At 48.1% G+C, this 23,510-nt stretch overlaps 1 protein-coding gene across 2 annotated transcripts in view; it reads right to left on the reverse strand.

Annotated features, from left to right (window-relative positions):
* The window catches only part of RFT1 (RFT1 glycolipid translocator homolog), a 43,919-nt gene that overhangs the window by 3,140 nt on the left and 17,269 nt on the right, over window positions 1-23,510 (reverse strand). Inside the window, exons 7-13 of one of the 2 annotated variants that reach the window (XM_025885368.2) lie at window positions 22,311-22,389; window positions 18,476-18,526; window positions 16,909-17,039; window positions 15,644-15,788; window positions 11,599-11,704; window positions 6,334-6,583; window positions 462-603 (exon numbers count right to left, since the gene is read on the reverse strand). In XM_025885368.2, the coding sequence (XP_025741153.2) occupies window positions 462-603; window positions 6,334-6,583; window positions 11,599-11,704; window positions 15,644-15,788; window positions 16,909-17,039; window positions 18,476-18,526; window positions 22,311-22,389 (904 nt within the window). Of the gene's footprint in view, window positions 1-461; window positions 604-5,566; window positions 5,983-6,333; window positions 6,584-11,598; window positions 11,705-15,643; window positions 15,789-16,908; window positions 17,040-18,475; window positions 18,527-22,310; window positions 22,390-23,510 lie in introns of those variants that run through there. The other variant, XM_025885367.2, reaches the window with a different exon arrangement.

Raw genomic sequence — 23,510 nt, forward strand, 5'->3', positions numbered from 1 at the left:
GAGGAGCAGGGAGGAGCAGGAGAAGCAGAGCAGGAGCAGCAGGAAAATCAGGAGCAGAGCAGGAGCAGGAGGAGCAGGAGGAGCAGGAAGAGCAGGAGCAGAGCAGGAGCAGCAGGAGGAGCAGGAGCAGGAGGAAGAGCAGGAGCAGAGCAGGAGGAGCAGGAGGAGCAGGAGGAGCAGAGCAGGAGCAGCAGGAGAAGCACCAGGAGGAGCAGGAAGAGCAGGAGGAGCAGCAAGAGGAGCAGGAGGAGGAGCAGGAGGAGCAGGAAGATCAGGAGCAGAGCAGGAGCAGCAGGAGGAGCAGGAGGAGCAGCAGGAGCAGCAGGAGGAGCAGGAGGAGCAGAGCAGGAGGAGCAGGAGCAGCAGGAGGAGCAGCAGGAGGAGCAGGAGGAGCAGCAGGAGGAGCAGGAGGAGGAGCAGGAGCAGGACAGTGCCTGTCCCCGCTTAGGCTCAGGCTTTACCACCACAGATCGCACAGGGCCTTAGGATCAGGGAGCATCCGATCTGCCGAGGTAACGGGCCGACCCCCAGTTCCGCCACCTTCTTCCTCGCTGGGTGGCCCACGGCAAATGAAGCGACTTCTCTGTGTCTCTGCTTCCTCACCTGTAACACGCAGACAACAGATACCACTGGTGCGGAGATCTAACCTCTGACCACCGCTCAGGCGTGTGGTCACCCAGTGCCTGGCACGTGGTCAGTGCTCCATAATTGGTGGAGCGAGAGGGGCTTGTTCAAGGTCGCCCAGGGAGTTAGGCAAGGGCAGCCAGGCTGTGGTATAACGACAGCACGTGCGCATTGCCACATGCCGTTTAGAGCACCCAACCCTGCTCGCGTGCTTCCGAAGGCAGAGGGGGACGCCACTGGGTTTCCTCAGTGACCGTGCAGAGGGAAGACACACGACAGGCAGAACACCTCTGGGGGCCTGCCACCCAGGGCCTGGCTCTCAGCCCCGTGCTTGCAGGTTTGCTGCAGGAGAGCTGAGAGGGGACGACGACAAGTCGCCAGAGTGCCTGGGCGTCATGCCATCACCCCGCTGGGGAGCTGGAGCGCCACATGATTTCACTCAAGGATACAAAAGAAAAAATGGCAAGGAGCTCTGTCCCTTCTATTGCCCCCCCATCGCCTGACATCTGCACACCTGCAAGACATCCTCTTGTCACCCGAGAGATGCCACTCAGGGATCTCATGAGCTACACGAGGATGAAAGGAATCTTGGGCTCTAGTTCAGGAACGTAAAAATGCACTCTGCTCATCTGGTTTGTTCATAAAACTGTGAATGCCCTAGGGGAAACAGAAAGCTATTTTCGCAACATTCCCTAGTCTGGTTGAGATTATGTGTGGAGGAAAACATTCCCATTTTTGTCATGGCTACAGAGGTTTGCTTTTCCCGTGTTTTCATCGTCCCCCCTGCACAGCCATGCCAGGCCCTGAGGAGGGCTGGACAAGAGCGTGCTCCGAGACTGGGGAGACTGCAGTGCAGGGCTGGGGTGGGGGGGTCGTCTGCGCACCTCCGGGAAGGATGGAGGCGCCTGTGTCACCCGAGTTGTCCCATAATCCGCCTGGGCACAGGGTGGAAGTGAAAAGGCCATCTGGGAGAGGCCCTCTGGTCCCCCGTAGGCCATTCTCTCTCGTGTCACCTTTTGTGATTTTCAGAAGCAGGTGCAAAGAAGTGAGTGAGGGGTAGGTGAGCCGGGAACAAACCCGGTGCTCCCCTCAGTGAGTCATGCTTTCATCCCAGACCGCCTTCTCCCCTGACACACGTGGCCTGGGGAAGCCACACATCCCTGGAAAGGGTGTCAGGGTCTCTCAGACACGAACCAGAAACACGCTGCTCAGCGGTCGTGTCCAGTGTGACTGACTCAGTCGTGTTTTAATCTGTCCCTGCTCACTGCCTGCTCTGATGGCCTCAGAGCCCTGCCTCGAGGCCCCGGTTTGTGCCACATGGTACAGGTGAGAGGCAAGGACCGAGACCCCCCAGTTTTCCCGGCTCCTTTCCCACCAAGCACTGTGAACCGGGTGGCCTCGGCCAAATGCACTTGTCAGGCCAGGGCAACACTGACACAGTGGGGTCAAAAGGGTCATAACTTTGAGACACATCTATTGGAGGGAGGGAGGAAATGAGACAAACCAACGGTGCTTTAGAAGATCCCTTCACAAGTCAGCTGTTCTGTCGTGGGCCCTCATGCAGCTCCTGAGGCTGAGGGGCAAACCTGGATGGCGCGTATCACCCTGCCGGGCGCCTACCCAGCGAGAGCTGACTGAACCGGGGCTTGGCTGCCCCAGGGTGGCCCAGCCGCTGGCTCACTTATGACTTTGACCCACAGCCTCTGCCCATTACGGATAATGTGGGCCAGCTCCCTTTCTCCTGCAGGGGCTTTGCGTTGGGAACAGAAGTTAAAGCTGAGAGGATTGGGCGCTAGAGACAAAAGAAGAGGTGAAAGAGAAGGTCTCATCAGTGGCAAAGCCCAGGCCTCTGCCCTGAGGCAGCACCCTGTTCTGAGGACTCCTTGCATTGCCCACCAGCCTGACCCCCCCCCCCACCTCCGCTGTCTGGGCCCCAGGAGAGGCGAGATCACCTCAGCCTGAGGTTGCAAAGAGCAGAGAAGGCCAGGAGCTGCCCTGGTGCCCATGCCAGGCCTCCAGCCTCCCAGTCAGGCAGCTTCAGAGGCACCCCTCCCTCCTTCTCCAGCTCCTAGGGCCCCAAGTTCATTGAACCTCATGGGTGCAGCATCCAGGGGCCCTCAACTCCTGAGGAACCTAACCCAGCAACAAAACAGCATGCCAAATCGCCAGCCACAACTTTGTGCACGTGTACATTTGTTACGTTCGATGGGGGGGGGGCACAGTGTACAGCACTAGCTGAGACAAGCTGTGGGGAGGGTCTCCATGAAGGTGCTGGAGCCTGCAGAGGCTGGTGCAGAGTTCTGGGTGCACTGACTCTGGTGAGGACCTAGTCAGGAGGGGAAAGACCGAACTCCCTACATCTCACCTCCAGCCCCTTCCACCTAAGCCACACTGCCCAGGGATGATGGAAGAGTTGCTGGGCAAAGAACCGACTGCACTTTGGGACAGGGGCACCCAGGAACTTCTGTTAATTAAGAAGTATTTATAAGCCTTCTTCATTAGGCCTCTAAAGGAGGCCGAACAACACTAGGAGCCCAGTTTTCCAGTTTTGCTGTGATGGGCCCAGATGATTCTGATTAAAAAGGAATTGACATTAAGCAGCAGGACTGATAATGCCGTGGTAATTGGGGTCAGATAGATGACTCAAATCAAGAGAAGTCTTCCTTCCCCTCAAATTCTTCCCAAAAAGCATCTTTTTCTCCCTACCTTTGAAAGTTAATTAGCAAATGAAATACATTCAAAGCTCCTTCGCCCAGGCACAGCAAGCAGGGGCAGAACAACAGCACCTGCTCGGCTCACAAGTCCGACGTCCAAAGTAAATACACGGTCCAGTACCTGATAGAGGTGGGAGCACACCCTGGACTTCCCCAAATCACACTAAAATAACACACTTGCCCTACTGGCCCGATATCTGAGCCCTCACCTAGGGAGCCAGCAAGGGAAAGCCCCAGAGGCAGTGGTCAGGCCCACCTGCACTTCCAGGAGGCGGCCAGTGGGTGGAGGCAGAGGTTGGTGAAGTGCAAAGGGCCCGCTGCCTCCGCCCCAGCAGCCCAGGGGGCAGGCGCTAGTGGTAAGTAAACAGCCGCTTCGCAGGGACTTTTCCTACAGACAGGGAAGCAGGCGGTGGGAAGGAGCCCTGGGCTGCTGGCCCAGCAGGCCACCTTTCGAGAGGAGCGGCCCTGGGCTGGCAGTGGCGCCAGCAGGACGGCACGGGACGAGGAGACACGGGGCAAGGGCTGTCAGGCCCAGCCGCCCTCCACGCCAGAGTGCAGAGCAGGAACCGGGGTGGGCCTACTCCCGAGAGCTGGGGGCCTGGCAAGGTTCGGGCAACAGAGACTCTTCCTGGAGCAGAGAATGGACATTGTGAGCCACTGGTCTCGGGCCCTGACGCAGGTGAGGGCAACGGGGTATGCCAACCTTGGTTTGCCAAAAAAGCTGATCCCAGAGCCCTGCTCACAGACATGGTCCCAAAGTCTGGAGTGCGTCCTGGGAACCCACATTTCTGACTTGCAACCAGGCAATTCCGAGGCAGGTAATTTAAAGGCCGTGCTTGGCGTCTGGGGTCAGGTGGGCATGGGGTGGGTAACAGGGTTCTACGGGAAGGAGTGGTGGTCAAGGGCAGCAGAGAAGGAACTTGTGAGGGCTAAGGGCCCATTTCTGTGCACTCAAGAGACAAAAGTGCATGAGAGGGAGGGAGGGCTGCCTCAGTGTGTGCTGCACCCCCCTCCCCCCAGCTCCCCACCATGGGACAATCGGTTCTTCTGAGACAGCCTGACCGTGCCTCATAACCACGGCCATGCTTTTGGAGGGTCTCTGACTGATAAATGATATCTTACATTTAGCTACTTTTCCAATTAGTGGGATGCATTCTCCCTTTTAATAGATAAAAGGCCCAAGTGCCTGGGTGCTAGTCTCAGTGCACTGGTGGGTCTTGATCCTTGGCCCTTCGGCTCTGGCTCCCGGCCAGTGGATTTTAATGTGTGCATTTTAGGCAAACCATCTGATGCAAGGTGTCCTGCTCTCTGGGTGTAAACAGAAAGCTTGGGACATCAGGGCTAGATGATTACTGTTATCATCCAAGATATAGTTTGCGTGTGTAGCTCTGAAGGTCAATCACACCCAAAAGGAATTAATATATTATCAAAAGAAGAAAAATGCTTTGTCACCTCAGAACAATGCCCAGTGACGTTGCCTGCTGGGTGCAGGGTGCCCGCTGGGTGCAGGGAGGTGGGCCTCGGCCTGGAGCAGCCAGACTCCCAGGCTTGCCACACTGGTCCTGAAGCTGGCATTTAGGGTTACTGACCAGCGCTGGAAGCAATGGGTCAGTGGGAAGGGCTTGCCATACAGCACATACCCCATTCTATTCTGAAGGGAAAACGTACATCACTTCACCGTGGGCTGCCATCTGTGCAGTCTCCATATGAGCAGCGTTCCCTTTGGGGACCAAGGTAGCCCACACTGGATCGCTGCTTCCTTCAGAGACTTCTTGCTCAGGTGGCTGGCCCAGGGGTCTCGCACCAGCCTGCATCGGCTCTGGGAAGGTGGTCCGGGGCACGCAGCAATGATGATGAGGGGCGTGACTCCCCCCAGCTAACGCTGGGAAATGTGACCTGCAAGACTCTGCATTTCCATTCCCTGGATTTCTCACTGAGAGATGTTCCCTCTCTAAAAACCCCAACCACAGTGTTTGCATAGGAGAAGCCACAACTCCTGGGCCACCTCTGGTCTCATTCGGTACAACACCGGGTCTCCCTCCCGCTTTTACAGGGTAAGTGGCATGTCCCTGAGACACGTAAGACAGCTACCTCTCTCTTGCTGGGCCAGATTATTGTTAACTATTCCCTCCCCAATATAGTCTGTTGGTTTACGGAGCTCCTTAGGTCAACCATGCCCAAAAGGAACACATTAACCAAAAAGAAAGGTGTTGATGAGGACAAAATGGTGACAAAAATAAGATATCTATTTTAAAAGAGCTTTTGGTCTTCCCTTAAAGTGGGACTCTTCCTCCCTGTTTGAGGCTTCAAACGGATGGTGTTTGGTCCGGCGGTGCTCTCCGACATCTCGCCCGCCGGGGTCGGTCCTCCCCCGCTGCAGACCCCTCAGCAGGGCTCTCCTGCACAGCTATTGCGTTCCGCCCACAAAACTGCCCCACAGCTGGTCCACATGCCACAGGTGTCAATGCCTCCGAGGTCACGAGGTTTTGTCAGCCAGTCTGGACACACCTAACTGAGTCCTCACAAAACGGATCAGCTTGGTCTCCGTGAGGAACGCTGTCCCAAGAGTCATTCCCAAACAGAAGGTCCCCACGGTGACATGTGCCAGCCTGGCTGGCCAGCCCTGCTCACAGCAGAGGAACACCTGCGAGAGAAACCACCGTCACTGCCCTGGCCCCTCCATCTGTACATCCTACCTCGGGGGCAAGCCAGGGCGAGTGGAGGCCACGCTGTGCCAGCTTCGAGTCAGATAAAAGGTGTGACAGCTGCGTACCGAGGGGCTAACTCTGTGCGTACTGAGGGACTAACTCTGTTCCCACTGGTGACACTGTTTGGCCACACCTATCATCACACGCTGTCCTCGAGCCTTGGGAAGGGGAAAGCGGAGGCAGATACTTGCCCAGCTGGTTCAGGAAGAGCAGAAAGGGAAGCCCAGAGCCAGGGACAGTGGCCAGCCTGCAAAAGCATGTGGCGTGAGGGCTGCGGGGAGTCTCACCTCGGAAACGCCAGTAATCCCGCCACTGAGGGCGAAAGCCCCGAGGAGGACGGGTGATAGGTACAGGCCCGCCAGGGGCCTGTGCGGGCTCCTCTTGTAGTAGCGGTGGATGAAGCAAAGGCTCTGTGTGATGCGAATGCCCATGTTAAAGCAGTTGGCCAAGATGAAGCCCACGCTGCCGCACCATCGGGTCAGGACGTAGGATAACGCCAGGAATGAAGACGAGAGGGCCAGCATTGTGAAATTGTACCTGGGGAGCGGGGGACAAGCAAAGCAGGGGAGTCGGTACCTTGTCCCAAACAAACTGCTCCAGAACAAGTGACCGTGAACATGGAATCACAGAAAACACCTCTGAGTTGCTGTAGCCCAGCTGGTTTTCTTAGCTATGAACACTATATGGATGACATGGGAATGTCACTATCCCCCTTCCCCCTGAACAGAAGAGTGAGGAAATGAACTCAAAATATTATGGTTTTTAAGCATAATGGGTTAGTTTAAGTGACACTTTGTGATCCAAACACATAAAAATCCTGTTCAGCCCAAGTCTTCAATGTGAGGCACAACAATATGACAAGGGTAATAATTATATGTGAATGCAAACTATGTGACAGCCACTGCCGGGGTCACAGGCATACGCTGATGAGTGAACACACGTGGCCCTTGCCCTGTGAGGTCTGGATGTGTTTTACAGACAAGGAAAACCAGGCACAGGTAGGCTGAGGAATTGGCCTAAGGAGTGACCTCACTCTGGTCCCTAAACTTACGGAAATGCAGAAGCCCCATAACCTTGGCCAGTGGATTTCACTTAAAGGAACCAGCCTTCAAAATGACATGCACACAGGCAGCAAGCCCTGAACCACGTCAGTGTCCCCCAGACTCTCACACATCCTTCCCTCTGCTCTCCACATCCCCAGACGTGGATTCCTCAGTGCATGGATCACACTGCCCTTCCACTTAGCTTAGTTACCTTCGGTTCTCAGCAAGGGAAACTAAGTCTCAGCAAAGACAAAAGAGCTGCTGTAGTCCTCACCAAAAGGCTTGTGGTACAGCCACGAACAAAACTTTCCAGCATCTGGTTTCTCCCTAGTGAGCAGTAGGCGTTCTAAGTTCATCGTTGTTGAGGGAACCAAACCGTTAGGTCCCCCAGCCCTGTCTGCTGGGTTAGGGAGGCCACTCAGGTTCTGCAAACGAGGGGTGGTAAGAAAGCCACGTGTCTGTTGAATGCCCAGGTACTGGTCCTTGGGCTGACCAAGCCCAAGGTGCCTTGGAGATAAACTTTATCAGAGGGGGTGATAATAATAATACCACACACACACACACACACACACACACACACACTGTCCTCCAACAGGGGAGGTGTGCTTTTCACTAACTACTGACCAATGATCAGAAGAGCCAACTTCATAACAAGCCACTGAGGGTGGGGACCATCACAGACCAGTTAGTTATCTGACCTCTTTTCCAAAAAGAAGTAGAGATGTATGATCTTTTTTCCCCTGCAGAAACTATGTCAAATCCTTGGAGTTGAGGTTATAGGTTCACAAACTTTCAAAGTCATCCTCACCCAACTCTAAGTAAAATGTCAATAACAAATGAAATCAGTAGCTAATTCATGCTAATTCAACAGTGTGGCTTCTTTGGTGTGGTCATTTGAGAAGAGCTGATAATGATAGGGGTCCATTGTTTTTCACTAGAATAGGGCTCTGCAGCTCTTGAACTTTCCAGAACTCACAAATCTAGAGCCTTAAAAGCATAATTCACTTCAGGAAAAAAAGAAATTTAAAGATGCAATTAAAATACCACTTTTTAAATTGAATAAACCTGTCGCAGGAGGGTTCTCTTACAAATGAAAATAAATAAATAAAGCTAAGCAAAATTGCCTTGGTCTCCACAGTACACTGAAGTTTGCATAAAAGATTGGAGGTTCCTGGTTCTATCCCACAACTCTATGGGATCTGTAGAATACTGAATTTCATACAAAGTAGTCTGTAATGGTATTTATACTGGCGTATGTTAAAACTGATGGAAACTGAACATTAGGTAAAGGAGAAGAATTTACCTTGAGATTTGTAAGCTAGTAACCAACGTTAGGATTGAGAAACTGGTGGCCATCAGACAACCTTCTACATGTGAGGATAAAAAATTAAAGTTGGCTTTGATCAGAATTTTAAATGCTTTATCTGTGGTGTCTATGATCATTATGAACCCACTAGCCACCTTAGGGGAAAAAATACGGTTGGCTTTATTTAAAAGTACACCATTGCTCATTCCAAGTCTTAGGTCATCTTGGGTGAACTCATCTTATCCATTCCCACAGGCTACTGAGAAAAATCATGTAGTCGGTGTCAATACCAGTTTATAGTTTCTGATCTAATCTTATGTGTTGTCTACAGTCACTTTTCTCATTGTTGTTCAAAACCCTCAAATCCTTACCATTCCACCATAAACTTGCCAGTCCATCAATGGTGCCCACTTTGATGTCAAGCATAGCACCACACTGTGTTTCCATCCTGTCTTCTAGTAGACGAGTTTTCTGTTTCCCAGGGTGAATTTGAGTGTGGGCAACACAAAAGAGGAACTGCCCCAATTCTAACTTTGCTGACTTAACCCACAGTTTGATTTCAAAATCTAATTGCTGGTTTCCTTGAACCAGTTTTTGTATTTTTTTTTTCAGGGGTCTTAAGCTCAGTTAAATGATTTCCAGAAAACATAGCAGGCTCAGAACTTCTTGAGACCTAAATTCCTTTCCACTCAGAAAGAGATCCTAAGCCATGTATATTTTGCGTATCTTATTATACTAAAAAAAAAAAAGCCACTTTTTTAAAATCAATGCAAAATTAGTGACAATAATGACTATTCTATAAGGTTTGGTTAACATAAACAGTCAGTTATTTACAAATGCTTAGTTTTTCCATGGCCCCAAGAAGATACTGGGCTTAAAATCAGGCTTATCAAAAGATGGACGGTCAAGGATGTTGACTGTGGCAGCACCTGAAGTTAAGTAAAAGCCCATGATTTTATCAATACAGTATTTCTTTTCAATTCAGAATCTGAAATGTCCAATGTAAATCAATCATGACATTTAACTAAGCTACCCAATCCCACCATAAAAATCCTTACTAGAGTTTTATGTCTGGTTAAATTCACAGAGATGAAAAACTGCTGGTGTCTGTGATGAGCCCAGATGCCATGTGCTCAGACCAGGGCGGAACCTGGGCTGCTATGGTTAATAGATGTAGGAAGACCATGCTTAAAGTCACATTAAACTCTTCGGGGAAGTGCCTTACTGCAGATAAGAACTGCAGTAGAAGGCGCTCTGGTTCTGTCTTTTCTCTATGTTGACTACTCATACCATGAAAATAATTTTCCAGATGTTTATATATCGTCAAAATCCCATTTCAACTAACTTAAAAAGTTGTTTCTTTTCGTTCAATGCTATGTAAAAGGAAAGAAAGCAACTAGTCACTGTGTTCCTTCATGATTTGATTGTAAGATCCATTTTAACATTTTTAAGCAGGTTTAATGCTCTCTCCACACTAATGCTGAAATGATTACAACAAAATTCCCTTCAAAGAGATAGATCCCTAGTCCAGAGCTCTTTCCACCATGGCTCAGTGCCTCCTTTAGTATGTTTTACATTATATCTAAAAATTATTTCATGTTTGAAGCACCTTTCAAATAAAAACACAGTATCTCAAAATAAAACTTAAATTCGACCTTTGCATCCATGAAAAAAATAAGGGGTGGGGAGGATGGCCTCCAAGTAGTTTTACACCTATACATTTAACTATCCGAAGTAAAAACCCTATCTGGACCAATATTTGAAAATTACGGGCTGTGAGCTAAAAGTAGGCAGGGAAATCAACTGAGAGGGTCATGGCATGGCAGTTTGAAAAATGAAATATAACAGAATTAAAGGGGCGCCTGGGTGGCTCAGTCATTAAGTGTCTGCCTTTGGCTCAGGTCATGATCCCAGGGGCCTGGGATCGAGCCCCGCATCGGGCTCCCTGCTCAGCGGGAAGCCTGCTTCTCCCTCTCCCACTCCCCCTGCTTGTGTTCCCTCTCTCGCTGTGTCTCTCTCTGTCAATTAAATAAAATCTTAAAAAAAACAAAAACAAAACAGAATTAAAAACCATCAGTGTGTTTGCGCATAACAAGGGTACTTCCTGCTTCGTGAACGCTTCGCTCGGTCACGCGCACCTGAATATGTACAGCATCACAGGGCTCCATGTAGTTTTACTTATAAGCTGGTCTGGACCAGCGGTTCCTAAGGCCCTATCAGCAGAAATCTCCTGGGGCTGTGTGATGACAGATCCCTTGGCCCAAGCCCCTCAACTGACAGTTCAGTTGGTCTGGGCACTCAAGGCCTTTCAGAGACAACACAAAAGCCCCCAAAGGACCCAGGCGTCAGGGGACAAAGCAATAACAAGGACCACTTGCCCCATTACCTACAGCCACCCCCCTATTGTCTTTGCCTTCTCTCCCTCTCCTTTCCCCCTATCGATTTTATCCTTCTCAACCTCATCTGGTAGTGGTGCCTTAGCATACTGCCACGTTACTTCTGGCATTTGGGACATGCCCTGGGTGTGGGTTGGAAGCTCTAAACTAGTTCGTGTCAGAATCACTGAGGAGCTTTTAAAAAACACACATATGCTTGGGGGCTGCCGGTGTGCTAGGAGAGAGTGGTGGAGGAAGGGTAGACAGGAATCTGCACATCTAACAAGCTCCACGGGGGATTGTGACTGATAACCAGTGTTAGGAACCACTGTTTGAGGTATCAGGGCAGAGGTCCTGATCTGGGGTCAACGGATGGGAAAAAATGGTGGCAAAACGTGTATGTGCACTTGGGCCTTTCTCTGAGGAGAGGTGACACAGACCCCTGAGCTTCTCTGGGGCCTCTGAATCAGAGTCTCGGGGGTGGGACTCTGCATCTTGAAGAAGTTCCACAGTAACCCACTGGGGCGCTGGGCAAGGAAGTGGAGGAGGGGAGCTTGTCTTGGGCCCGTCTCTGTAAACCTAGACTAACAAGGCCCTTCAGGGCCCGGGTTTCTTCCTCCTCTAAAGGGAGGCAAAGGGTGGTTGCTGCCCCCAGGATGTGGGGAGGACAAGCACCGGAGCACCAGGGACGGTGCCATACTAGTGGGAGAGCGCTACCTCTAAAAGGCTTTCTGGGAATGCACGTTCAGAACGAAAAGAAAGAAGATTGACAAGGTACTTCAGTTTGGCCAAGGCTGGGATTAAAGGCGGGTCTTTATGGTTACCTACCTGTCGACCTCCTCTTTGCTCATGGCAGCAAATGTGAAACACTCGGTCACTCCGTTGATGGCAAGCAGGAGGACGTAGAGACAGTAGGAACGCAGCAAAACAGGACCTATAAAGAAACAACCGACCGAGACTCTAGAGCCCAAACAGGAGGCCTGCATGTACCAGAACCGGGTCAGGAGTCTGGCTGGTGTCATCAACAGGCAGACGCACACTTGACCTATGGTCTTAATTATCTGGAAGGACTTCCAGTACTCCATGGCACTGATTAAAATAAACAGCTAAAAAAGAAAGGGCAATTAGGAATAAACCTACAGGGGCACCTGGGTGGCTCAGTTAGCTTAGTGTCCGACTCTTGGTTTTGGCTCAAGTCATGATGTTGGGGTCTTGGGATTGAGCCCTGCTTTGGGCTCCCCGCTCAGCATGGAGTCTGTTTGTCTCTCTCCCTCCCCCGCTTATGTGCAATCTCTCTCTCTCTTAAATAAATAAAATCTTTAAAAAAAAAAAAGGAATAAACCTACAAATGTCTCGCTTAACAACTAAAAGCTTATCTGGCCAGAAAGCAAATCTTCTTGCTTTTTAAATCAGCATCCCGGGGTCCTGGGATCGAGTCCCACGTCCGGCTCCCTGCTCCTTGGGAGCCTGCTTCTCCCTCTGCTTCTCTCTCTCTCCCCCTCTGTCTCTCATGAATAAATAAATAAAATCTTTAAAAAAAAAAAGTAAAAAAAAATAAATCAGCCGAAAGAGGATCTGCTGGTTTGAGCACTCAAGGGCACTAGTGGCCTTGCATGGTAAGAGAACTCGGCTGAAGAGGTCCTGAAGACAAGACCAGGGAGAGAAGCCCAGAACTTGGGAGCAGCAAAAAACTAGAGACAGAACACACCCACAAATCTGCAGAGAGAATCAGAATAACCATGATGTTTTCTTCTAAAACATAGTGATGCAGTCCTATAGCTAACTAACAAACTTTGGAAAAATCTGCTAACAAAAGACTGGGAGCCTTAAAAATGGAATTGATCTCCTCTTTTAGGAGGGCCATTACCAAGAGGTAGCCAAGCAATTTCTAATAAAACAACCTATGACCCAGCAATCCCACTCCTAAATATACAACCAACAGAAATAAATGTACATGTTCACATAAGCATTTGTACAAAAATGCCCATAGCAGTTCTACTCATAATAGTCCAAACTGACCATCAATAAGAGAAAGGATAAACAAACTGTGGGCATCCATATAAAGAAATTTCTCAGAGAAGCAATCCAAGAGAAAAAAAGTACTGATCCATGTAAAAACATGGATGAATCCCCAAAACTGTATATTGAGAGAAAGAAGCCAAACACCTAAGTGTCCACGCTGTATGATTTCATTGATATGAAGTCCCTTTTAAAAGCAATACTAATCTGGGGTGCCTGGGTGCCTCAGTCACTTAAGCGTTCTTGGGGTCATGAGATCGAGCCCCACGATGGGCTCTGCGCTGAGCATAGTCAGCTTCTCCCTCTGCCCCTCCCCTGCTCGTGCTCTCTCTCTCTCTCTCTCTTGCTCTCAAGTAAATGGATAAATAAAATCTTTTAAAAAAATTATAAAAGCAATACTAATCTATGGTGATAGAAATCAGAACCGTGGTTGCCTCTGAGGTGGAGGGGGGGCAGTTGACTGGAAAGAGTCCTGAAAGCACCTTCTGGGGTAATGGAAATGTTGTAGATCTTAACCAGGATGTTGGCCCCCACCGATGCTTCATCCACGTCCCACACATGGAGATGGCAGCACAGGGGATGGGGGGTCAGAGGCCAGTTCAGGTCACAGGTAAGTCTACTTTCCAGGTGAGGACAAAGACCGATATGCAACTGGGACAACTGAGGCAGCAGTGTTACAAGTTCCATTTTCAAAACTCAGGCGGTTCGGTTGAGCCACAGAAAGTTGCCATTCTTTTCTGATTAAATTCAGGCTGGAGACAGTCAAGTTTTGTGGAGTGTTGTTGTTTTTGTTTTTAGATTTTATTTATTTATTTAGGTAAAAAGAGAACACACAAGTCAGGGGAAGGACAGAGGGAGAGGGAGAGAGAGAACCTCAAGCAGACTCTGTGCTGAGTGCAGAGCCCCATGCAGGGCTCAATCCCACCACCCCTGAGATCATGACTTGAGCCAAAATCAAGAGTCAGAGGCTTAATCGATTGAGCCATCCAGGTGCCCCAAGTTTTTTGGAGTGTTTAAGCAAATGAAGAAGACTAGCAGGGAGGGGAGAGCAGCACTGTTCATCTATTCCAGCACAGGAAAGGTATTCGGATCCACAGCACTAGTCCAAAGAGTCAGGAGCAGGGCAAGGAGACGCAGGGTGGCGTGGAGGCGAGGGAAGGAAAGCAGCAGAGGCCCCGGGGGGATGGACTACCAGGAGCCACTACCTGCCAGGAGCCACTACGGGCTTTACAGAGAGCTCGAAGTTTGGTCAAAGTGTAAGGCAGCTACAATGAGGAGACAAATGCTAGAAGACCCTGTTGGGACAGTGACACTGATGGAGCCCTGGGCCAGACAGAGATGACAACGGTCCTGGCTCACCAGACAGCACATTCTTGCCAGAGACTGAGAAACCAGACCATTCTTAAGACTCTCCTCTTTCAGAAGATGATACCAAGAGAATATCTTTTTGAGCCTAAAGTTATTTATTCTTCTTACAGGGTTATATTAGTTTCAGGTATATAATACGGTGATTCAACAATTTTATACATTACTCAGTGCTCGTCGTCATGTTGAGTCTAAAATTATTAATGGCTCTAACATAAGCCATTAGAAACAGAATTTACTACCTTAGAAATCAACTACCACTGACCCTTTTAACTGATAACTCTTACTACCAACGCTGAAAACTGGCACCAGCCTCTCACTCGAGCCAAAGGCCGACATAGTTCTAGACCTTCTATGACTAAGTACTCCACCAGGTGAACACTGTGCTGACAGGACAGCCTTCTCCTCATGGCCATGTCCTGTGACTGCGTGACAATAAAGGCTGTTCCCCCAATCACCTTTCTAGAGAGGCCGTGCTGCTGCGAAATGGTTGCGTGCCCAGTCTCTGCACATGACTTACTAACGGCTTCCTAATGAGCCTCCCGGCCTGCCTGATGGAAACACAGGCCTCACAGTACCAGCCCCAGGCAGCTGCGACCACATCACGGTTTCACAGCAGGGGTTTCTCCAAACTGAATGACCTTTGCTCTTGGGTAGAAACTTGACCCCTCCTCCCCTAACACCCAAAGTTTGGGCCCATTATAGTGGAGACCAAAACATGCCAGTGAACTTGTAAAATGGCATTTGACAAAGCCCTTTACGTTGAGATGGAGCAGCAGAAAGAAGTCTTCAGAGTTCTTGTCTAGTGACCCGAGGAACTGAAAAATCTTTGTCGAACCCAAGATGAAACAGACTGCAAATGGACTGCCAGCCTATGGCCCAGCACATTTTGAAACTGGTCAAGTCCCCAGAGCCTAGCAAGTGCTGTGAGATGCTCAGTGGCATGGACACCAGGTGTTTCTAAGTTAGATATACTCGATACTTTTGTCCTTCAAAAACCAAGAGTCACTGGATTAAATATACCATTTTGCTTGCTGAGATCAATTTTGTTCTCTGCAAATGGCTCTGAGTTATCCTTCAGAGGCTCATGCATCAGGCTGTGAGATTTATGTGGCATTTACTACCTTCAGATGTGCTCAGTATCAAGCGGAGACTCATTAGAGCCAGCTCTTTGCCTTCTTCCCTCAGCCCAGAGGGTGCACAGGGAAGTGCCCAGCAAAACACATTTTAGGCCTGGGAGGAGAGCCAAGGATGAATAATGACTTCTCTAAGTGAGACTAGGGGACGGACTGCCCTGGGGCCAAAGCCCCCAGATGGCACTGAGCTGTTTCTGACCTCGTGTGAGGGCAATGGTCTCGAAGCCCCAGCCATGGACAGCGCTCCCTACACTGACAGATACCAACCTGTGTGCACACAAGTTCTTGAATTTCATAAGACTTCTATTTCTGTTTGGAAATTAGAACAAATCTGGCAAAACTCTTGTGCATACCTGATCCAGAGCTAAGCATGGCCCCTCCATAGATATCCAAAGCCAGCTGAGAATAGGCAAAGCCAAAAATGGTGATGGTCAGGCCGGTCAGCAGGGCCAGCCTGAGCAGCGACTCCAAAACCGCAGCGGCCATGGCAACGTCCTCCTGGGGCGGGGGGCAGAGGGAAGGAAGTTGGATGAATCATGAGCTAAAGAAAAACTTCACATCTGGCCGTCTCTGCTGTCTTACAGATCACTCTTTCAACTGCTGAGAGGCATCCCCACTTTTCTGCAGCCTGTGTTTGTTTTCATGTCAGTTAACATGAAGGAAATGAAGGGGAAAAGTCAATCTGTGCCTCCTTAGGTACTGCAGGGGAGGGGTGGTTTTTAGCTCATTTAGGATACGTTATTTCAAAGGCTGCTTAGGAAACATTCACTTTCTCTCCGATATTTATTCTTAAAATGGACAGCAAGTTTTTACGTTGCTAGCTGGCTAGCTTTGTCAGAGTTCCTCTCCTGACAAACATCTCCAAATCCTGACGTTCCTGTCAAAGTATGCTTAGGAAAATATTCCTAAATCAACTGAGAACCAGATTAGTTCATTTTGAGATATTGTGCATGAATTATATTTTGCAAAGTGTCTTCTAAGACATGTAAGAGGCCAACTTAGCTTCCTTTTAATTCTCCGATAAGTCACACATTTTCAATGGTTTTAGAAAAAGGGAAGTTTCTGCAACCAAATACGCCTGGATTAAAATCTCTTCTGCATTTGCCAGTCAGAGCAGGTAGATTCTCACGGTCAGAGTGCATCTGGGCACTTCACAATCTTTAAGAAGCTTAAACAACTGGTGTGGTGCGTGGAATCAAATGGCCGTGTCCTTTCCTCCCCAAGCTGTAGGCGAGCCTTGCTCCAGCCCCTACGTCCTTGGGCTCACCTTCGGTTCTTGAGAATGCGAGGGTGGAGGAGGCGGTCTTAGTCTTCCAGCTAAGCCCGGACCATGGGAAGGGGGTCTGTGCCACACTGGGGGTGGCTGCAGGGGGCTCTGGGCCAAGAATGAGGTCACAGAGAAGGAGGAAGGGTAAGAAGGGAAAGGCTAACCAGGGCAAAGGGAGGAGGCTGCGAAAGAAGTGAGCTCAGAGCCCTGCCATCATTCAGAAGGTGGCGGAGGAATGAGGCCTAGAAGGGAATTTCAAACAGAGGGAAACCGACTGCTCCACGTTTTAGTCTGTTTATCCTGCAACTGGAGAATTCACTTGAGAGATAGTGACATTAGAACCAAGACTACCTGCTTCTGGAGTGTGGCATCCTTTCCTCTCTCCAGCACCTTAGCGAAGAATATATAAAAGCTCTCCTCTATTGGCTGGAAAATTAACCTGGCCACAAGAGAGCCAAGATTATTCACTATATCATATACACCTAGAAGACAAAAGGGAAGAAACAACAATCCTTCCGGTTTTTCTATTTGAATTTTCACAGCGCCATTAACATTTTTTTCTGATTTCATTTTTTTAATTAAACTGTTTGAGATAATTACAGACTCACATGTAGTTCTAAAAACTAACAGATCCATTACCCAGTTTCCTGAACAGTAACATCTTGTGAGAGTATCGCACGGTATCACAGCTAGGATACTGACGTTGACACAGTCAAATACAGAACAGTGCCATCACCAGCACCTTTTTATAAAAATCATTAATTCTCTAAAAAGTCTTTTTAGGCCAGTGAAACTATTTTGCATGATACTATATTGGTGGCTATGTGTCATTATACGTTATATATTTGTCAAAACTCATAGAATGTACAACACCAAGAGTGAAACCTAACGTAAACTACAGACTTTGGGAGATAATGATGAGTCAGTGTAGGTTCACCAGTTGTAACAAGTGTACAACTCTGGTGCAGAATATTGATAACTGGGGAGGTTGTGAATGTGTGGGGTCAGGCAGATGTATGAGAACTCTCTGTACTTTTCACTCAATTTTGCTATGGACCTAAAACTGTGCTAAAAAAAAAAAAAAAGCTTATTAGTTTAAAAAAAAAAATCATTAATGCTGGGCGCCTGGGTGGCTCAGTCAGTTGAGTGTCCAACTCTTAGTTTCGGCTCAGGTCAGGGTCCTGGGATCAAGCCCTACATTGGGCTCCATGCTCAGCAGGTAGTTAGCTTGAGGATTCTCTCCCTCTGCCCCTCCCCTCACTCTCTCTCTCAAATAAATAACTAAATCTTAAAAAAAGAAACCATTAATACCAAGTTGATTTTTGAAAATTTTTTTTCCCTCTACTGCAGGATTACAGTTAAAAATAAATATGAAGAGGGGCGCCCAGGTGGCTCAGTTGGTTAAGCGTCTGACTTCAGCTCAGGTCATGATCTGAGGGTCCTGGGATCAAGCCCTGTGCTCAGATGTGAGTCTGCTTGAGGATTCTCTCTCTCTCCCTTTCCCTCTGCCCAGCCAGCGCTTGTGCTCTCAAATAAATAAATTTAAAAAAATCTTAAATAAATAAATAAGAAGAAATTATTGAGACCTATCTAGCTGCACAAACACAGGGCGGATCTGGGATTGTGATGACGAAGCTCCCTTTTCTCTTAGCACCCCAACCCTGCAATGGACACCAAAGCTCTGCAGAAACCAGGGGAACTCAAAAGAGAACGTGCCACCTGAGTCACACGAGAGGGGGCAGTCAGAACACTGTAGATATTTGCAGAGGCTTGCAATTTTCAATCTTCAGGAATCATTTTATTACAGTCTTCATCTTTTAGAATCATCAGGCTTATTTTTCATTAAATGTATCAAACTGCTGAGAAAAATATTAGAAAGTATCTACTAATGGTATTCACTACAGAATTCTCAACTTACCCTGATCGCCAAAATTTAACACATTCAAAAACGTCATTACGTAGCGCTCGCCTACAAACAGAGAAGCAAAATAATTAGCATTTCAAGGGCACATTATTCTCGTTTCCTTTTTTCTTATCATCTATCAATTCTCCAACCGGCAAATACTCTCAAAGGAAAAAAATTATATAATCAATTAAAGATACCTTCCTTGTCCTAATGTTGATTCATCTCAAAACAGTAACAATTGGGAAAGTGCTGGGGGATTTATTGACAGCAAATCTCCAAACCAGTTAAATTAAAAACAAAACAAAATCAATAAAACCAGTCTAATAACTTAAAAAGGTGGGGGGGGGTTCAGAGTGCATTTGGGCACTTCACAATCTTTAAGAAGCTTAAACAACTGGTGTGGTGAGTGAAATCAAATGACCATGTCCTTTCCTCCCCAAGCTGTACGCGAGCTGATGAAAATGATTAATAATGAAAATGATTGTCTCAAATTTTAAATGTAAGTTCTGTGAAATGAGAGGTCCATGGTCATGTGCACAGACTCATCAAGTTGTCTCCCTGGGTGGAGATAGCTCCATGGAGGCTGGAAAGGCTCTGGAGCCCAAGCTCATGATTCAAATATAAGACAGGCTAATGCCTTCAAGGTGAAGACACCAACCCAGAGCCCCACCCCCACCTTCCATACATTTTCTTATCTGTCAGTGGAAAACACAACCCACCATGGAGATGGAGCTCTGGAGTGACCACAGCTCTAAAGGGCAAAATCTCACCTCCTAGCAACCTGCTCAAAAAGGAAAGCAATATTCGGTCCTGGCCTCCCTGCACTCTCCCAGACTGTGTCTGTGGCAGGGGCCTCTGCAGGCCCTCCCAGGCCAGGCATGGCCCACAGGACGGCACTCACTCCTATCTGCATCTCTGCACTGCTCTGATCCATCCTCACTGCTAACAGTCCTGGCTTCAGCAATACAGATCTTAAGGCAACCCCTGCTTCCACACCTTTAAATTGCTCTTTGCTGTTTGCAAAAAGTCCAGGCTCCTTAATTCTGCATTTGAGGCCTTTTATAAGTTGACCCCAGGCTATCTTTTTGGCCTTTCTTCACCAACCTCATCCCCACCTCCCAGCATTACATTGTCATCCTCTGCTTTACCGGATCAGGTTTTAGCCCCTCCAGCTGCTCTGCTTCAGGCTGGGCCCCTCCTGCTCCCAGCCTCGGGTCTTAGCATGCTAGCTACCTAGACTGGCTTCTCCTTAGGGACCTCCCTGTGCTCTGGTACAATCGGCCTCTCTTCCCACACTCTGTAAGCTCCCTGGGGGCAGGAACCACATCTCCCTCCTTTCTCTGGCACAGAGCTTCAGGAAATGCAAGGGCACTTGAGAGACGCTAATGTTTCCAAGTACAGACCTCACAGCCCTGATTCAGAGCTAACCACACAAAAGTCTGCATCCTGGGTAAGAGAATGAGCTGCTTCAGGCTGTGGCCTGTAACTCATTCATCTGTGTATTCTCAGCACCTGGCACACAGTGTTCAGGAAATGTGGGGGCAGAAGGTAACAGCATCTATATTTTTGCTATTACAATGAATGATTTCAACTTTTTTTTAGAGTTGTAGTTTTTAGATAAAAAGAATTTGGGGGTGGGGGTTCCTGTCCAGTCACTTCCTTATTTCACAACGATGGAGATGGAAGCCCCAAGAGGTTCTTAACAGCCCTCTGCCAGTCAGGCCAGGGTGGTCCAGCCACGGAGAGAGCGAGCAACCGGCAGCACACTGAGGCCTGGCCCACTTACACCTGCTGCAGTCTAGCCACTGTGGTCCAGACAACCAATTTAGGGCCATTGCTTGGACTGGATCCATTCCTCAACTCATTTAAACTGTTCTTAAAACTTTGGGAGGAAAAGAAAGTGCAAATGCCCTTTCCAAGTTCCCTCTACTGGTTTTCCTATTCTAACAATGTGAACTATCACAATATACAATTTTACTACAGATACCTTTCTTTATCGAAAGATACTTGTTGAACACTGATCATTTGCCAGTTCCAACAGGGTATTGGGGAGACAGTGGTAAACTGCACATCCTGCTCCCAAGAAACATATCATTAAGGCACCTTCACTCAGCTCTCCAAAGGCTTGTGACCCTTACTTCCCCCAGGGGTCCTGTGAACAAGTTCCACTTTTGTAATGGCAATGTTACAGGCTCAGGCTAGAATTAAGCACTCTCAAGGCTCAAGGCTCAAGAGCCCTCAGACCCCTCCTGGTCCTATCCCTTAACTCACAGATGGGGCAAGTGACGCTTAGGGAAGTTACTCCCCTTTGGAAGCATAATTAACAAAAAATAAAGACAGAGAGGGGAAAAGGGAAATAATAAGGTAATAATGATGGTTGTATTAGAATGCTAGAATCATAGGAAACTTTTTTCTATTTTCCAAAATTTTTGTAATGAGATTATACTATTTTTATAATTAAAAGGCAATGTTTGGGACACCTGGGTGGCTCAGTCAGTGAAGTGTCTGCCTTTGGCTCCGGTCATGATCCCAGGGTCCTGCGATGGAGCCCCACATCAGGCTCCCTGCTCAGCGGGGAGCCTGCTTCTCCCTCTTCCTCTGCCTGCTGCTCCCCCTGCTCGTGCTCTCTCTCTCTCTCTCTCTGGCAAATAAAGAAATAAAATCTTTAAAAAATAAAAATAAAAAAATAAAAGGCAATGTTTGAGGGGTGCCTGGATGGCTCAATCAGTTAAATGACTGATGCTTGATTTCGGCTCAGCTCATGGTCTCAGGGACATGAGATTGAGCACTACATCTGGCTCTGTGCTGGGGTGGAGCCTGCTTAAGATTCTCTCTTTCCCTCCCTCTGCCCCCGCCCTGCAGCTCATGCACACCCACGTTCCCCCTCGCTCTCTTAAAAAATAAAAATTTTTTTTAAAGATTTAAAAATATGTTCAGTAATAGATATAGGGATGTATATACATATGAAATTTAGAGAGAAACCACTACGTTTACCCACTTCTAGCTACCTCAAATCTCATTCTTCGAATTAAAGCTGGGCATAAATAAACCAATACACATACACAGAAAAACTAGATGTACTTTCAGCTCCACGCCAGCCCTCTGTATAGAGAGCTCTGTCACTGTTAAACTGGAAAGCCTTAAGAAATTGGAAGTCTCAGGGCGCCTGGGTGGCTCAGCTGGTTGGGCGACTGCCTTCGGCTCAGGTCATGATCCTGGAGTCCCGGGATCGAGTCCCGCATTGGGCTCCCTGCTCAGCGGGGAGTCTGCTTCTCCCTCAGACCCTCCCCCCTCTCATGCTCTCTCTCGCTCTCATTCTCTCTCTCAAATAAATAAATAAATAAAATCTAAAAAAAAAAAAAGAAATTGGAAGTCTGGCCAAAATATCACACAGGTGAATCTTATTACTTAACAAAATAAAATGATGAAAACACAGTTCTTAAAAGTTATGTTCAAAAAAAGAAGTGTACAAAAAGTTAGAATAGGATAATGAGATTATGGATCATTTTCTCTATTTTCCAAATTTTCTTAAATCGATATAAAACTTCATAATACATTTCTTTAAATGATAAAAACATGGGGCTTGGGAATTAGACTTGGCTTCAAGGTAAGTTGTCCCTCATTACTATAGGACCCCTAGGAGTTATGCAACAGCACTACCCCTCACTATCAAACTAAATCAATGTTGGTTTCTCTCTCCCTATTTTAAAAGCTTCCATTTCTAAGGTTCCTCTGCCCACAGGGGCTCTAGAAAGCAGGAAGTCTGGGTATAGGTAATCCGCAGTTCTGTGGAATCCCCTCACTTACACTATGGTGTTCTACCTGCTCAGAGTGACCTTCTACTTACCTTCTGTCAAAATCTGCTTCAAGAAAGACTGTTTGAAAAAACTCCAAGTCAATTTAGCCTCTTTCCAATTTACGAAAGCCTAGAAGAGAAAACAAAACAAAAACAAAAGCTCCTAGGCACTGCGAGTATATGAGTACAAGAAGCCTCCACAAGAGGCAAACTCATCTTGGTCCCTAAATCCCAACTTGGAGAGTCCCCACTCATTTTTCATTTAATGCTAAGCACACAGAAGACATCCAACGAATCCTGGCAAAGGTTTTCCATTGCTAAACACGAAGACAAAGTCTCTAGGTGGAAAGAGCGTCGGGGTAAGGAGACTGCCCGAGAGTCATTCCCTGAGACCCCTAAGGAACTGCACTGTCCCCTCACTGCCCACCCAGATGGTAAGCCGAACATATCTAGCACACACAACTCAGAGTCATTTCTTGCCTTAAAAAATGTCTGAAGCATGCCAGCTGCAGAACAAATTCTGCTCCATACACCCCACATCTTAATGCATTTAGCCACCCAGGGTCCCTTTACACTCAGTATATGAGCTTTGTTTGTGCATTTCAAAAGGAAGCCAGGCTTCCTAGGAAGGTCAGTCAAACCGCTCAGAACTGGTATGACAGAGGAAAGGAAAAAACAAACCCAGAACTTTTGATATGGTTCTTCCAAAACTGTCCCATTTCCTAAGGACAGGAGGGTAAGAAGAAAGCAAACATTCAGGAAGGGCAAAGGTCAGCGTGTTAGAGGCAGGCGGTCTCAAAGCCAGATGGCTGACCACAAAATGGAGGAGTGAGGCAGCTAGCTGGACAAGACCTCTGTCTTAGTATCTCCCGCAGTCCTCTCTAGAGGCCCCTCCTCTCTCATGGAGGCGTCCTGGGATCCCAGAATGTTCAGTCTAGGTGTTAGGTGCTTAATCTCAGGGTACCTGCATTTTTAAAAATTCTTATTAACTCAAAATGATGACTTTAAAGGTAGGATTTCAGGGGGCTCTTTGGGAGGAAAGGGGTGAATCACAAAGGCCAAGCCCACTCTACCTCTCCAAAAGATCAGTTACAGCTATGGAAGCTGGCCGAAGGGCAGATGTAGAACCTGTCCCAGTCACATGGGCCCCTGATCTCAGACCAAAGCCCATTTGTGCAGAGTACTGCTGTCCAGTGGGAATATAATGCAGGCTACACATAGAATTTAAAACTTTTTAGCAGCCACAGTGAA

The sequence above is a fragment of the Callorhinus ursinus genome, unplaced genomic scaffold, assembly GCF_003265705.2.
Source record: "Callorhinus ursinus isolate GAN/ISIS: 27379988/994484 unplaced genomic scaffold, GSC_fseal_2.0 scaffold15, whole genome shotgun sequence".
Taxonomy (NCBI): domain Eukaryota; kingdom Metazoa; phylum Chordata; class Mammalia; order Carnivora; family Otariidae; genus Callorhinus; species Callorhinus ursinus.